At 38.6% G+C, this 14,982-nt stretch overlaps 1 protein-coding gene across 11 annotated transcripts in view; it reads right to left on the reverse strand.

The window, feature by feature from the left end:
- Positions 1–14,982, reverse strand: part of LOC116846793 (kinase D-interacting substrate of 220 kDa) — a 52,653-nt gene that overhangs the window by 4,673 nt on the left and 32,998 nt on the right. For 10 of the 11 annotated variants that reach the window (XM_032821080.1, XM_032821079.1, XM_032821077.1 and 7 more), the window contains 19 exons: positions 8,694–8,825; positions 8,206–8,304; positions 8,019–8,117; positions 7,347–7,544; positions 7,148–7,246; positions 6,696–6,992; positions 5,853–6,228; positions 5,572–5,736; positions 5,050–5,254; positions 4,550–4,975; positions 4,241–4,463; positions 3,988–4,167; positions 3,449–3,908; positions 3,200–3,365; positions 2,668–3,121; positions 2,277–2,450; positions 2,053–2,200; positions 1,864–1,985; positions 1,488–1,605 (listed from right to left, as the gene is read on the reverse strand). In XM_032821080.1, coding sequence (XP_032676971.1) covers positions 1,488–1,605; positions 1,864–1,985; positions 2,053–2,200; positions 2,277–2,450; positions 2,668–3,121; positions 3,200–3,365; positions 3,449–3,908; positions 3,988–4,167; positions 4,241–4,463; positions 4,550–4,975; positions 5,050–5,254; positions 5,572–5,736; positions 5,853–6,228; positions 6,696–6,992; positions 7,148–7,246; positions 7,347–7,544; positions 8,019–8,117; positions 8,206–8,304; positions 8,694–8,804 — 4,120 coding nt within the window. In that variant the 5' untranslated portion in view covers positions 8,805–8,825. Of the gene's footprint in view, positions 1–1,487; positions 1,606–1,863; positions 1,986–2,052; positions 2,201–2,276; positions 2,451–2,667; positions 3,122–3,199; positions 3,366–3,448; positions 3,909–3,987; positions 4,168–4,240; positions 4,464–4,549; positions 4,976–5,049; positions 5,255–5,571; positions 5,737–5,852; positions 6,229–6,695; positions 6,993–7,147; positions 7,247–7,346; positions 7,545–8,018; positions 8,118–8,205; positions 8,305–8,693; positions 8,826–12,286; positions 14,592–14,982 lie in introns of those variants that run through there. The other variant, XM_032821081.1, reaches the window with a different exon arrangement.

A 14,982-nucleotide genomic window follows, 5' to 3' on the forward strand; every position in this document is an offset into this window, starting at 1 on the left:
GTACAAGAAATATACGTGGATCGGAATAGCAGGACGCAATTTTGAAGTTCCGTCCGATACTATTACTTCGTTACATAAGAGAGAAATCCTTTTAGATCCTTTTAAAAATATAATGGATCTGTCGCGTTTCTCGTCGTCGTCACCGACGGCATTAAATGTCGCACAAGAGACACTCGTCCTATTTAAGTACATAATAAGTACGAACAATTTTTATCACAGTCTTTTGTACATATATCCTTCACGAAAAAAAAAACATTTAGGACATTAGTAAGAATAGTGCCTTCAATACATTTTTTCTCTTTTTCTTATTTTCTCTGTTTTTCCTATAATGTACGCTTATAAATGCAATAATAAAGTGTTTGGTGGATTACCATTTAACAAATATTTCTTCTAACGTATAATCAGCTAATATACAATATAAATAATATTTTACAATTTTTTAAGAGCCTCATAACGCAGTTCTTTTCTTCTCTTTCTTTCAAGATGGCACTGTTACATATTAAAAAAAAGAAAGAGAGAAAGGAAGAAGGAGACAAAGAGAAAAATATTAAAATATTATATATAAAATGAGCATCATATTATACTAATTCTATGAATACGCATACAATCATGTTCCTAATCTTAGTGTATCATTATTAAATGGCCTTCATTTTTCTGTGTTACTCTTTTACGCGATATGTCTATCTCTCGCATTGGCACATTTCGGGAGGACTTTAAGAAAACATAGATGCATAAGCTGCTCGAAGAGTTTGCTTTAAGGGATAGCCCTTTATCTCCGTAATTTACAAATGGTATGAACAATATATTTCTACGAGTATCGCATTGGTTTATTGACTGCTGTCGTATTTGTTTATCTTTCGTCAGTTGTACTATCAGGTAATGTTCTGCCAAGCGAATGCAAATGTACAATGCACATGTATACCGAAAAAAACCATCGAATATGACAAAGTACATCCATTTGATTTTTTTGTCTTTTCTTCTTTATCCTTCTTCCAGTATTACGAATTGGCAATAACGCATAATAATATATAAATATTATATATCATATTATATGATATACAATATGATATATTACATTATAATATTATATGTTATAGTATATTATAATATATAATATTATAACATATTATAATATTCATGCATTCATATGAGATATATATATATTTTTTTTTAAATATATATACTATATTATAATATTATATATTATAATATATATGTTAAAAAAAATATATATATATATCTCCTGCAAATGCATTGACAAAATTACGCTAGTCAATGATTTTATTCTCATTTCACTTTACGACATATGGAGCGTGAGCGAGAGCCTCTATTTGGCGAAGTATATATACATATAATCGTGCGTTGGATCTGATTCAATTACACATTAGAACTGTATTCGACGAAGGGATCACTGCTTTGTAGGGTTGCCTGCGGTGGTTCTTGAATTATGACCAGAGGCACTGAAAGTGGTAGGGGAGTGGGCTCACCTGAAAGTGAGTCTGTTGGTACTTGCATCACTGGCAATGGCACGTCTAACACATCCTCGCATGCTTCCTCGTTCAAGGTCTGCAGAGCACCGCAAATCATTTGCTCCTCTAACGTTACCTGAAACGTACACGTGTACTTCAGCAGATAGCAGGTTAGCATAATACATCATATTTACATTTAAAACTAAAGATCTCTGAATGTCGAGGTGATCATAGGATCGACTTACCTGAAACTAATATCGAGCGCGAATGCACAGAAATGAGAATTATAACATTAATTTTTGTTCACTTAGCTATAGATCAGTTATATATCAGCCAATAAATTTATTTAGGACTATGTTAATTTCGTCAAGTGCACTTAATAATGATATCATACCTGCTTTTCCATAATAGATTGCTTGTTCTGGTCCCGGCGTGACGATCCGTCCGTCCTCGATGTTCCTTTTTCTTTCTCCACGTGAGCACTTGGACGCATTGAATTGGCTTGCAGAGAATGATCTACAACGATGAAGATAAAATGTTGAGTTGAATGAGAGAGCCAACGAAGAGAAAACATTAAGCATACCCTTTCGTGTGGCCTGTTCGGGTCCTACGGTAAATCGAACACTTCTTGAAGTCTCGTCGCATATTAGGAACGACGAGAGTTCCATTTCTCTAAGCGAGACGAGTACCATACGAAATATTTCCCAATCTCCGAAAGCCATTTTAAACACCTAAAAGAAATACGAGTACTTATTAGTAATTGAACATAATTTAATTCGTCCTTTTTATTAATATAAAGAAAGTTACCTTTTTCAGCTCATGTAGATCACAATGTAGTAGAACTCGACCGTTGATGTTACTCTCTTTAACAATGTGCTTGTACGCCGTAATCTGAGCCGGATTCATGTTGTCGATTTTATCAATCAATTCGCAGACTCCGTTCACCGATAAAGTTGAAAGCTGCACCTCCGTAATTTCGGGCTAAAAAGCAAAAGCAAAGCGATTAATAAAATCCATTGTGTGTACTATTTTCGGTATATTTTCTCTTTGGAATAATTGTATTTCAAGATATTGATATCTTATCCACATTTCGATAATAGTATTTAAACGAAAATTGTTACTTTTCTGCAAATTATGAAAGTTTCCAAATTTCAAAAACTTGGAGTTTTCGGATATGCCTAACAAATGTATCACATACCGGTAGCGTAGTTATTGCTGGACGAGGTGTCGGTAGCTCCATAGGTGGAACAGGTACCACCCAAGGTGTATGCCACTCGAAGCTGGGCTGCAAGTTCCACAATGAAGATGGTGGCGCGGATCCCTGCAAGCTCGATTGTCTCGGTAGTCTCGGATATCGGCCCATTGCGGTTTTGTTCGCAGTCTTTTGATCAATCTGAGTATTGTAACCGTGACGAACGACACCTGTTTTGTAAAAGCTTATATTCGCGTCCTCTTCTATGCTTTGCTGTTCCTCCTTTATCTTCTTCTTAATATACGGGTCTAGATTGATGGTAAAAGGCAAGAATATCTTCATATCACTGACGAGCAATCTGGCACGATGAAAGGTGAGGAAAACGTCCAGTTTACGCTCGTCCCTATCCATCTCTAAGAGTGGTTGAACTTCTTTCAGTACCGGAATTTGCGGTCGCACTCTGAGCAATAAAAATAGAGACGTAAAAGTAGTAATATGAGAAAGAAAGAATGACAACGCAGTAATAAAAGTTACCTACTTATCGTAAAGGCTTTTCAACGACATGTTGTCATCCAGACTGTCTTCGTACATGTCATAATAAAGAATAAGCCAAGATGTCCTGAAAGGCCACTGCTCGGTGATGTTGATCCAACTGGCCAAGTGATACCAATTGAAATCAATCTGGAATGCTTTAAGTAACCGGCCTAAAAGGGAAAGACGAACGTTAAATATCGAAATCATGATAACAATATCGTGATACGATTCATATATACAACTCGTGAATTACCAGTAACATAAACAACATTCATCAATCTTCTCATGCTACGTGGGTTTACGTCGCTGAAGTAATCGTCAGTAAGTAGCATCTTATTGAGATCTTGTGCGCCGCCTAATCGATTTAAATTGCTGCCTATACTGCTCGCGATCGACTCGCTCAATCGTAATTTTCTACTGCCTTTTCTGGTTTGAGGTTTCAATTTCTCATTGCTGTTCATGATCGCTGATTCCGTGCTGAGTCTCCGACTAGACACAGAGTGATGCATGGTGCTGGTAGCGGTGTAGTTGACACTCTCTTCGGCTTCTGACCATACAGTTTTTTTGCAATGCTGCGCAGTTTGCTGCGCTACCTTCACCTTTCGTAAGCCGCTATTTTGCAAGTAAAACGGAAGATGGACAATAGTCCGCAAGTAATCATGACCCCCGATATTCGACTCCGAGAATAGTCTTCTGTTATTTAACTCTACAGCCTGTGTATACGTACAATATTAAATAATAATTTTTCTTACAGTACTGAAAAGCAAAAATTGCAATCACTTAGCTACTTACTTTAACTATAATGTGTGGATCAATCGCTAATATCACGACGAAGGGAGAACCGTTATCGCTAAGTAATGTCTGTATAGCATCCAAGACCAATAAAACTTTGTCTTGCTCACAGCTGTCTAAGCCATCCACTATTATAACCAGTCTACTTTGTTGAGCCATGAAGCTATCCAAGCACTTGATCTGTTCAAAATTATTATTAGAAGACGCGTCACTGAAGAAGTCACGCAATTATCAATGAACGATGCTGACTTACCATATCCGTCATCAGTTTGACTTCACCTTTCAAGCTCTGAGTGAAACCTTCACTCTTCAGAGTTTCCAACTTGGAGATGTTACGTTGAAGATGTCTCCTTTGCGAAAATACTAGTGCTTGCATTGTTCTGCTCCATGTATATAGATTGGCTACAACACTGATGCCCAAGATCAAAGCGATCGTGATCATGATAATATGAGAAGTGACTCGGTCCATCGTAATTCTAAACACAAAACACAATAAGTCAGAAACGAATGGTGCAACATATTGTGAACAAATGTTATTCAGTAGACGTGCAAAATTGCTCACTGGTCTTTCGAAATATCCATGAGGTAAATCGTGAGCACCGAGATGCCGATCAACAAGCTGCAGAAGCAGAATTCAAATATTACTATGTAGGGTAAGCAACACAGGCGTCTCCACCTCCAAGTGGTGGACGACTTTTCAGGTTTTGGCCGGAATGCTCTGTACAATCTGGTAGGTAGAGAACCGAAGTCGTTCTCGATACTGTCATATAGCGAGCCGATCATTTGCACGACTGCATTCTCGCCGGCGGCGGTCGTGCCTACGCGAGTCTGATCGGTGAAGTAAAACTTTATCGGCTGCACTGCTATGCCATCCTGACGACACTGACCGCCCGGAGGGTGGCAAAAGATCACTTGCAGCAGTAGTTTCAAGGCGTTCAGTTTTGCAGCGAGCGCCATTGTCACATTATCCGGCCAGTACCATTTATACCTGCGATTAAAAGCGTTTCCGATGAGTGAAAAAGTAACTTACATCGCTCGTATGCGAATGATCTTCGATCTTACCTCTTATTGACATACCACAGGAGAATCAGGAAGAAATAAACGATAATTATCAGGCATATCCCACACAAAATACCGATAATCCATGACTGTAAGGCAAGACCTATCGCGACTGTCACCAGTAAGGATATGTGGATTATTATTAGAAACAATAAGGAAGAAAAGTGGAACACTGGATCAAGACATTGTGCGAAGTTCTTCATTTCCTCTGCAAAAGATGCGATGATCAATATTATCGTACAACTTGAACAAAGATGGGTATTCCAGAATTTTCGCGATGGTCGGGAATTTTCGAAATTCAAAATAAAATTATTTTAAAAATTCGAATAAAATTATTTTTAATTCAAATTAAAGAGATATCAAGATATACATATTTAACACAAGATACATACAGTCAACATTTTTTTAATTTATCTGAAAGAGAATTTGTTACATGTGCAAATTCACTGAGAAACCGTTAGCCTTCAGAGAACGTGATGTTTCTGGAATAACCCGCAGAACTAGCAAACATTTATTTGTCGATACCTCTGAGTTTATTTAACAAGAATGACTTGCCAGAACCCCATTTTGCGTAAAGGCCGACAGTAATTGGAGTCGAGAGTGACGGTTCACTAAGGATATCTGCTAACGCACTGCTGTACAAGTCATAACCAAGCATGTTCTCACTATCTTCATTAGTGTTCAAACGGCCTGCAAGATTGGTGAAAATTTCTCATGAGACGTGTTAAAGGCGCATTACATTGCTTACATATTTCACTTTATACGTCACAAGACAATAAAACGACGTGTAAATGTAATCGACTTACGGGCGCCAAATATTTGTCCAAGTATCGTCTTGGGGTGATTGAAGTCTATGCTGTAAGGAGTTTCGCCTTGTCTGTTCGGACGGTACAATAACTGGCTATTCTTTGGGTTCCTCAGTAGCATCTCGACGATCGCTTTCGATTGGGCACGCATCGCAATATGCAGTACAGTGTCGCCCTTCTTGTCCGTAGCCGAGACCTTGGCTTTCTTGTCTAAAAGCAATTGCACCATTTCGGCGTTACGCAGCCTCACCGCCCGCAGTAAAGGCGTGTCGCCGTCTATCGTGGCAATCTCCAGGTCTGGGTTAGCGTTTAGTAATAATTTGAGTATCTGTATATGGCCTTTCTCTACTGCTAGGTAAGTTGCGGTTTTTTTATCCTAAAATATATACGGTGGGGTAGTTAGTTACAACTGGAGCGACTCGATGACCGGTGCGGGAGAGATATCACGCACGAACCTAGCTCGAAGCGGCTCTCTCAACGGGTACCAAGGTATCAATTCGCAAATACGGAACCGGTAACCGCCTGTAACCGGTAACTGTCGGGATGTGGAAGTCACGGTACGGCCAGATCCGAGAGATTCGTTTCTTATGGAAAATGCGACCGACTCGAAGCGTTATTATCGATTTATTTAAGGAGTGTATTCCACATGGAATATCGGATCTAAGTGACAAGAGATCCAACTGGTCGTTATTTCATGGTATGAACGATATATTCGGGAACCGTCTTGCGAAAAATCGCCGAAAGAAACGATGCTCTCCTTTCATCATTTTTTTCCCATTTCTTTTTCCACGTCAATCTTCGAGGAAGATACGCGAGCAAAGGACAAACGAGTTAGAACCGTACCTTTCCGGCAACGTCGACGTCGGCATATTTCTTCAGTAAAGACTCCACCACACCTCTATGGCCACCTTTAACAGCGTGGATGAGATTTGTAGCCCCAGTCCGATCTTGGATATTTACATAAGCGCCAGCATTTATCAAAGCATTCGCTATTTCGTGGTAACCCTCTCGACAGGCAATCGCCAGTGCCGTGCAGCCGTCCTTGTCTAGAGCATTCACGTTTGGTCTGTGTTCCAAAAGTAGTAAAACTACTTCCACATGGTTGCCAAGGGTAGCCACGAGCAAGGCCGTCCATGAATACTGTAAGAGGAAGAAGGAATTGATACAGATATCGATAAATAAAAGTAAGCTGTTAAAGTTGAGAGAAAATAGAGCTCTGCACGTGAAAGATAATTTATAACTAATGCAAATAACCAAGTCGTGTGTATGTGTGTGTGTGTGTGTGTATGCCTTACCATGCCGGCCGTGTCGACATTAGCTCCAGCCTTGAGTAAAGTATCCACGATGTCTACGTTTCCCTTACGTGAGGCCCACACGAGTGCTGTGGTGCCATACTAGAAAAGAAAGATAAAAATAAACAAATAACGAGCCCAGGTATCAACGAGAAGGAACGCGAGCGACTTGGCCATCGATTTGCTATGCGCCGACGATTACCTTGTCACCGACATTGACCTTTGCCCCGTGAGCAATGAGATCTTTCACTATATCAGTATAACCCCTGCCAGCGGCCCATAATAATGAGGAAATATGAAAATTCCCGTGCGCATTGACGTCAGCTCCTCGCGCTAACAGCAACGTCACCGTCGCCGACCGACCCCTATATGTCGCCCACATGAGTGCAGTCCACCCTCCCTGCAATAAAACAATTCATAATTCTTCGTGTGACACTCTATTTATAAATAAAAGTTTCCACTTTTACATAAGAGCACTCATGCGTCTAAGCAACCCACATCACGTTCGTTACGTAAATACTCTCGCCGTTCAAAGTAGAACGGCTGTAAAACGCACTCAGCAAAAAGGAGAGTTTGTAGTCTAATGGGAATTATAATTAACGATATAATTAATAACAATTGATTATATATATATATATATATATATATATATATATATATATATATATATAATTAATTATTATATTATGTAAGTTAGAATTTAAGTAGTATATCGACAAAAGTGATTCTTAATCGCATGCGGAATCAAAGCAGCGATGACTCGCGGGTTGCTTGACGCAGTAAGAATTTTTGTCGCATTTCATTGCGTTCTGGTTACAAATTTATATCAATGGCATCGCGCCAGACTAATGGAATATGCGCAACTTCTTCTAACCATATCATGATGCTCCAAATCGGCGCCATGCTCCAACAATTCGAGACAGATCTCCGTGTGACCTTCCTTCGCTGCGCACAGCAACGCCGTCCAGTTATCCTGAAACAAGAAAATTACGCGCGCACGTTACAGCATCTCGATCATACTCCGTTTGCGATCAGGTGTGTTTGCGAGCCAAAGTACCAACCCCATCTTCAGCATTGACGTCCGCTCCATGATTGATGAGCGCTCGGACGAAGTGTATCTTCCCTTTGGTTGCCGCAAGGATAAGGGCAGTGCTACCATTCTGTCGTAACACGAACGAAACAATTTGTTAGGGCAAGTACATAGAGTAGAACACAAGTTTGATAGATAAACTTATCATTCCTCGTGTAGTTTATGACCTTTTTATATTCGCAGACTTATCTTACAAAGAGATATCCGATGTATGTACGTATTTTATATAAAGTTTACGCAACGAGATAAGCGCGCGACTCGACCTTAAGTCTGTATTATTAAAATCTTATTACACAACGTAATATCTCCGGCAAATACTTTGCAAATCGCGATTATGCCAGTGATATACCCGTGAAAGATCAGCAGCAATTTCATGCGAGGAATTTCTGATTAAAAGGGAATAATTAAAGAGGTCTCTTTGGGAGAACGTAAACCGTTCGGGCGGTCGTAAGTTCTTACCTCATCTCTATCGTCGACCTGCACTCGCTTGTTCTCGAGGAAATTTTGCAGTTCGGCGAGATTGTCATCTGTGATGTAGCTCGCGAGCGATCGGTAAGACAGCGATACCATGGAGTCAGTCCGATGCAATGTCTGCGGGAAAAATCGAGAGAAATTGTTAGACACGGTGCAATCTCGTAGAATTTTCGCTGTTAAAAGACAGTTAGAGCAAACTCGTTAGACAAATAATTCAATCGCAATCTGTTAGACAAAGAATGCAATCACAAAAAAGAAAAAAGGAAAGAGAAGAACGACAGGAAATTGATGTCGGGCATTTGGCTCAAATCTTCTGTTAGATTCGATAATTTTCTATACACTGTGAGAAAAAAGATAACTAAAAAATATTAAATATTTCTTTGGTGGATATTGATAATATATTTACTTAAATCTAAATTCTTTTATTTAAATAGAATAAACAATAAACGATTGTTTTCATGAAAAGCTAAGATTTTAAGAAAATATATATTTTTATTAGAAAAATATTTAATATATTAGTATATAAGTATATTATATTAGTACCTACATTGAATAAATATTTATTATCTCGTAGATATTTTTTCTCTCAGTGCATTTTGTTCGTTTAATCTAATAATATCTAATAATATCTTTTCGCAACATTAAAAATCTTATTCTAACTGGTTGCTGCAATGTCGAGTATCTAAATGAGAAAGAAATGATCAGAGTATTTTTTTTATATGTTTGAGCCCATTATGGAGTTTTTCCGTTGTATTACTCGCCAGAGATATTCGGATTTCACGGATCCGAGATCTATGTGACACCTTATACCCAAGCACCCAACGTAAATGGTGCAGCTGAGCTCTCAGGGAGTTATAGGAACTGAGCTCTTGAGTTATCAGGATGCACAAGCAGCTGGGAGCGAGCATCGATTTCGCATCGTGGCAAGGCAATCTCACACACGAGTATTAATCTCAAGCGAGCACGGATATCCGCGAGTAAACTCGCTAGTGATCTCCACCTCTTGAGATCTCGATTTACTCGAAAGTTCCGACCGGCAAAGACGACCAGAAACAAGATGTCTCGCGACCTCATATGGTCTTCCATCATCTCTTCCTCGTCTCGAGACTGACTCTTTTGGTATCAACTTCGGGTGAAGCAATTGAAAAGGGACTCCCTCGAGATTTGGTATCGAATATTGAAGCAACGGAACCGCCTGTCCTCCTTTTCTTCGAGCAGTACTGTTGCTATGGAGACTCTTAGGCATATATTAATAGTTGCGTATTGGAACTCATCTCAAGTGAGATACTCAAGTACTCAGTTTAAATTCAGAATTAAATAAAAATTTTTCAGTTGAATCGTAAGTGCAAATGTAAATTTCACATACAGAATGTTTGATTCATAATACATTCGTTGGGTGCAAATAGAAATCAAACTGAATTCTGAACAAAATTCAACTAAACAAAATTCTTTCAACATTTCATAAATAACCACCACACAGCTCATTTACCACATCGCGCACGATCGTCCACTAATTTTCTTTACTAATAACTCAAAATTTTATGTGATTGTTTGCGAGATGGTAGAGGAATTTTGTCTTCAGTTTGATGAGTTCTACTTGCATACAACGAATATTTCATCAATTGTCAGACACCTTATATATTATAATTCAATTGGAAAATTTGAATAAACTCGGAAGGAAAATTTGAATATCTCACAAGTTTTAAGTGTTAACTATTAATGGCCTTAATAGCGATATTGCACCATTCGTGTAGAAACGTGAGTGCGTGTGAAAATATCACGGGTAAAAATATCATCCGCAATCACGTTCCCATTTAACGACTGCAATTGGAACGCGCGTCATTCCCTTTCGCGAGAGACAGGAAAAACGGAGAACGTTCTCGGTATATATCTGGACCGATGACAGTGAATGACAGACGCGAACGATAAGAGGCGATCACATGCGGCGGAAATAGCAGGACGATGAAGAGCTAACGGCGTTAATTGTACACTGGTCGTGCAAAACTGTGCAAGTGCTGTCGACGGGATTTCTCCCGGCGTCTTTTCGTCGCTCTGTTGCGACGCGCGAGTTAACGTTCTATTGTGTTGGTTTCCCTTGTCACGATTTTCGATTGTTAACACGTTGACTCCTGTGCTGCCGATTCCCATTGATTGCATAAAGCTCAATTGACGTTTAAGTCTCTAAAGAAACGTGACTAAATAAGACTCGAGATGCATATGTCTTTTGCCCTGTTTTGTTGGCTTTCTATTGGTCATCAATCAATTTTTTTAGAGGAAAAGATTGGTGATGAGATAAAAGTACCAATGCCTGGAGATGTGTCTAAGTCTGAGCATTCTTATTGCTTTGGTTTTTAAATAGGAATATTTAAACTTTCAACATAGAATATGTATACATATATAGAATATCTATTAGGTTGTATAATAAGTAATTTCGAACGTTTCACGTGTAATTAAAAATTGTATTTTTTGTGTTGTCATCATTTTATATAACAATATATGTGAAGAATCGCAGAAGATCACAGGTCGAAACAATGCACACATTGTTCCATAAAATTATAACAACATAAAAATATAAATAGTTTTATTTTACCTGAATAATCCAAAATTACTTATTATTAATTAACTCAATACGTATATTCTATGTTAAAAGTTCAAATATTCATATTTACAAACCGAAACAGTAAAAATGTCCAAAATTTGAGAATAAACATTTGAAGATTTATTTGTAGGAGATATAAGGTTTACTTGTGCGAAATTTTTCAAGTATTTTTGTTCTCAGTATATATATCCAGACATTAGTATTATTACCTTACTTTATACATGATTCAATTAGACGCGATGACGTCATTCAACGCGCCAACTTTTTCTCTCCTTACGTTTATAATCGCGACACGTTTCTGCGTGTACCTCTGCATCCTATTTGAGACGTCTGTTTCATTTTTCGTTATTATGTCTCATCACTTGCGTTATTTCGCACTCTCAGTTTCGTCCCGATATTCACCGACGTCAGACATCGCAACACTTGACGGTTTAATACGAAAAAACGCATAATTAATTCGACATCGAACGTTGGAACGTCGGAAGCGGGGAGTATCACGCATCGTTTCCCTCGGCAGAGCTTACACATATGGGAAGGCAGTTGATGACATTTCGCTAACGCGTATTATCGACGAAATTTGCGCGAGCCAACACGCGTAAGTTAACTTGGCATTTATGACGCGCGTGAGAGAGGTTAATGCTACTAAGTATACCATGACATTAAGGCGTACTCACAATGGGAGAGCCCTTTGCCCTATTCGCGAGGACGCAACGCGATAAAAAATGATTAGTCCGTACCGCGAATCAGCAGTGTCAAAATTCGATCGATGTTCTACCTAAAAATATATCTTCACGAAGGATTCAGCTGATACCACCGGGCTCTCGGCTATCTTACTTCGGAAACGAGCCAGAACGGTCGATTAAATGTGAAACTGATAATTTAAGCGCGATTTGCCAATAATGTAAGTCTGCGTATTCAGCGCGAAACGGAGTTTCCAAAATACACTTCCGCGAGCGCGCGTGTACCGACGTCTTCGTACCTTCCAGTCTCAAGAGAAGAATCCGTCGAGTCTTCGCTAGGATCGCAGCAATCACCCTTCGTTTACCTCGATCAGAATTGCACTGAGCAAAAAGTCCGATGTCACGAGCATGCATACGCATGTGTACACACAGATATATGTATGTACCTATATACACACAAATTCACACACGTGTGCACACGGTTAGAAGTGCATTAGATCAGCCTCACTCCATGCGGTTGATTTTGTCACTTTGCTGAAATCGTTGGCGGTATTGCTACACCTACCCTTACAGCAAACGATACTGACGCGCGCTTTACCACGGTAGCGAGTGTCACTGTGTTAATTCGCGAGCGTCGGCGGATATAGCGCAAACATCAGTCTTCAAGATCGATGATAGAACCGAGTCGAACAAAATTCCATTATACAACACGTAAGCGCACGTGACGCGCATGTCGCGTTACATAAGGGCCTCCAAAATTTTTCCAATACTGTTGGGAAAAATACTGTCGGGTTAGCTGACACTGGAATTCTTTCTACTAAATTTTTAACCGATGGCACCACGAGCCCGCTAATTTACAACACGTATCAGCCTTATCAGGCCACCTTCGCAAATGCTACAAGTAAATAAACGAAAAATATGACGATGGATTCAACATACGAGCAACTTTTTAGTTGGAAACGACCTTAAGAATAATCGTATCGATTGAGATAGAAGATATACGAGTAAACGAACCAAAATTTGAAGTGTAAACGAATGAAAAGGGATTAAATCATAGTGAAAACGTAGATAAAGTTAATTATAAGATAAAGAAGTAAATAGAGGATTTTAGACCACTCGTCACTAAAAAGTACAACGATAGGTTCAACGTATGAGTAATTTTTCGCTTAAAAGTGATTGTGTGTGTAAAGAATCAAGAATATAAATCTGCTACGTATCTATTGAGATATAAATAAGATAAACGAATAAACGAATTAAAAATTGAAGAATGAACGAGTTGGAAAGGATTGAAACATGAAGATTAATAAGAAGTAAATTAAGAATTCTAGACTACTCTTCTGTCGTCAGTCAAAAGATCATGAGAAAACCATTAAAAGATTCGAGCATCTACTTTGAGGTCTCCAAACACATTTAAGCACTGTCAAATATTCCATCTCAGGCTCGCTCGTAAAGCTGTCGAGTGTCGAAATTAATGTAAACGCGAATTGTGACGAATGACAGTTTGGCAAGCATCATTCATTCACTTCAATATCCTTTACAAGTTGTTCAATCAGTACCAATACGATAACGCGTGCCAACAGACAAGTCAGCTGTGATGTGAGATAATTATTAGATCACCGGCCGTGACATCGGTCGTTATTCGCAGATTAGCTCGGCTGTGAAGCAGCTAAGCGACAATTTCGATAAGACGAAGCTCCAGACTGCGCCGGCTACTCTGCAGACGTCGATGTTCACCGGCGGCAATGTAATCACGCCAAATTAACGTTTTATTATCCGTGACGGGTATTGTGTCATCACGACGCGCTTCGACTCGGTTCGATCTTAATCACAGGCGTGTGCCACTTTCAAGCGTAAATCATTCCGACCAGAGCGTGTGCCAGTACACTCTGGAATCAACCGAGTCGCTTGGACTCGGCATTTCCCGTAGAATGAACGCATGTACGTGCACACGCGTCTAATCGCGATGCTTTGAGCCACCGTCATAAAGACACTCGAATCAATGCCTGGCCAACGTGACATGTTCCAACGCACTGATCTGCGGTTAAAGAATCTTCTCGCTCAATTTATCGAAGAATCTTCAATTGCAAGTTTAGTCAAGAGAATCTCCAGTCGCGAGCAGTTTAATGAACGTTAAAACTAACTGCATTTGACAATCGCTCGATCCTAGGAGCTGAGCCAGACAGAGACCGAAAAGATCCGTCGAGTTTCGATTAACGTCAATACACGGAGAGAATTGTATACTGAGAAAAAAATACTTGAACATTAATTTGTGGGATATAAAGTTTATTTTCACAGAAATCAGACTTGTTTCACAGAGATTAACTTTATATACCACACATTGATTTTCAAGTATTTTTTTTCAGTGCGCAGTAAAAATTATTGTAAAATTTTGTAACCGAGAAATAGAACGATATTTTGCAGTAATTGGTTATCCTTTCATTTCATGTTATTTGTATATTTTAGAAACTGAAATATGCTATTAAAAATTTCTACACTGAGGAAGATAGTTGAAAATTTCTTCGTGGAATACAAAGTTTATTTACAGAAATCAACTTTATTTCATAGAAATTAATTTTGTATCCCACATATTTTCAAGTATTCTTTTTCAATGTAGCGAAATTAAAAATAAAAATACCAATTCTCGGTTACGTGCACTGAGAAAAAAAATACTTAAAAATTTATTTGTGGAAAGTTTATTTGTGGATAAACTTTATACCCCACGAATAAATTTTCAAATATTTTTTTCTAAACATTCTTATTGTTTTAATCTTTAAATATGAATACTTAAACTTTCGCCACAGTATTCAATATGCACGTATTCAATATGTGTGCATATGTTTTTTATATTGGAAGTTTAAATATTCGTACACGGAAAAAAAATATTTGCTAATATATAGACAACTAAAAATATTAGCTGTAGGAGCAAATTTTTTTGCTTTCATAACAAAGTTATTTAGTTGTGATAGCTAAAAGATTTACTAATATATATATATAT

Source organism: Odontomachus brunneus, unplaced genomic scaffold (assembly GCF_010583005.1).
Source record: "Odontomachus brunneus isolate Ranch 3 - 2012 unplaced genomic scaffold, Obru_v1 Obru_scaffold_069, whole genome shotgun sequence".
Taxonomy (NCBI): Eukaryota; Metazoa; Arthropoda; class Insecta; order Hymenoptera; family Formicidae; genus Odontomachus; species Odontomachus brunneus.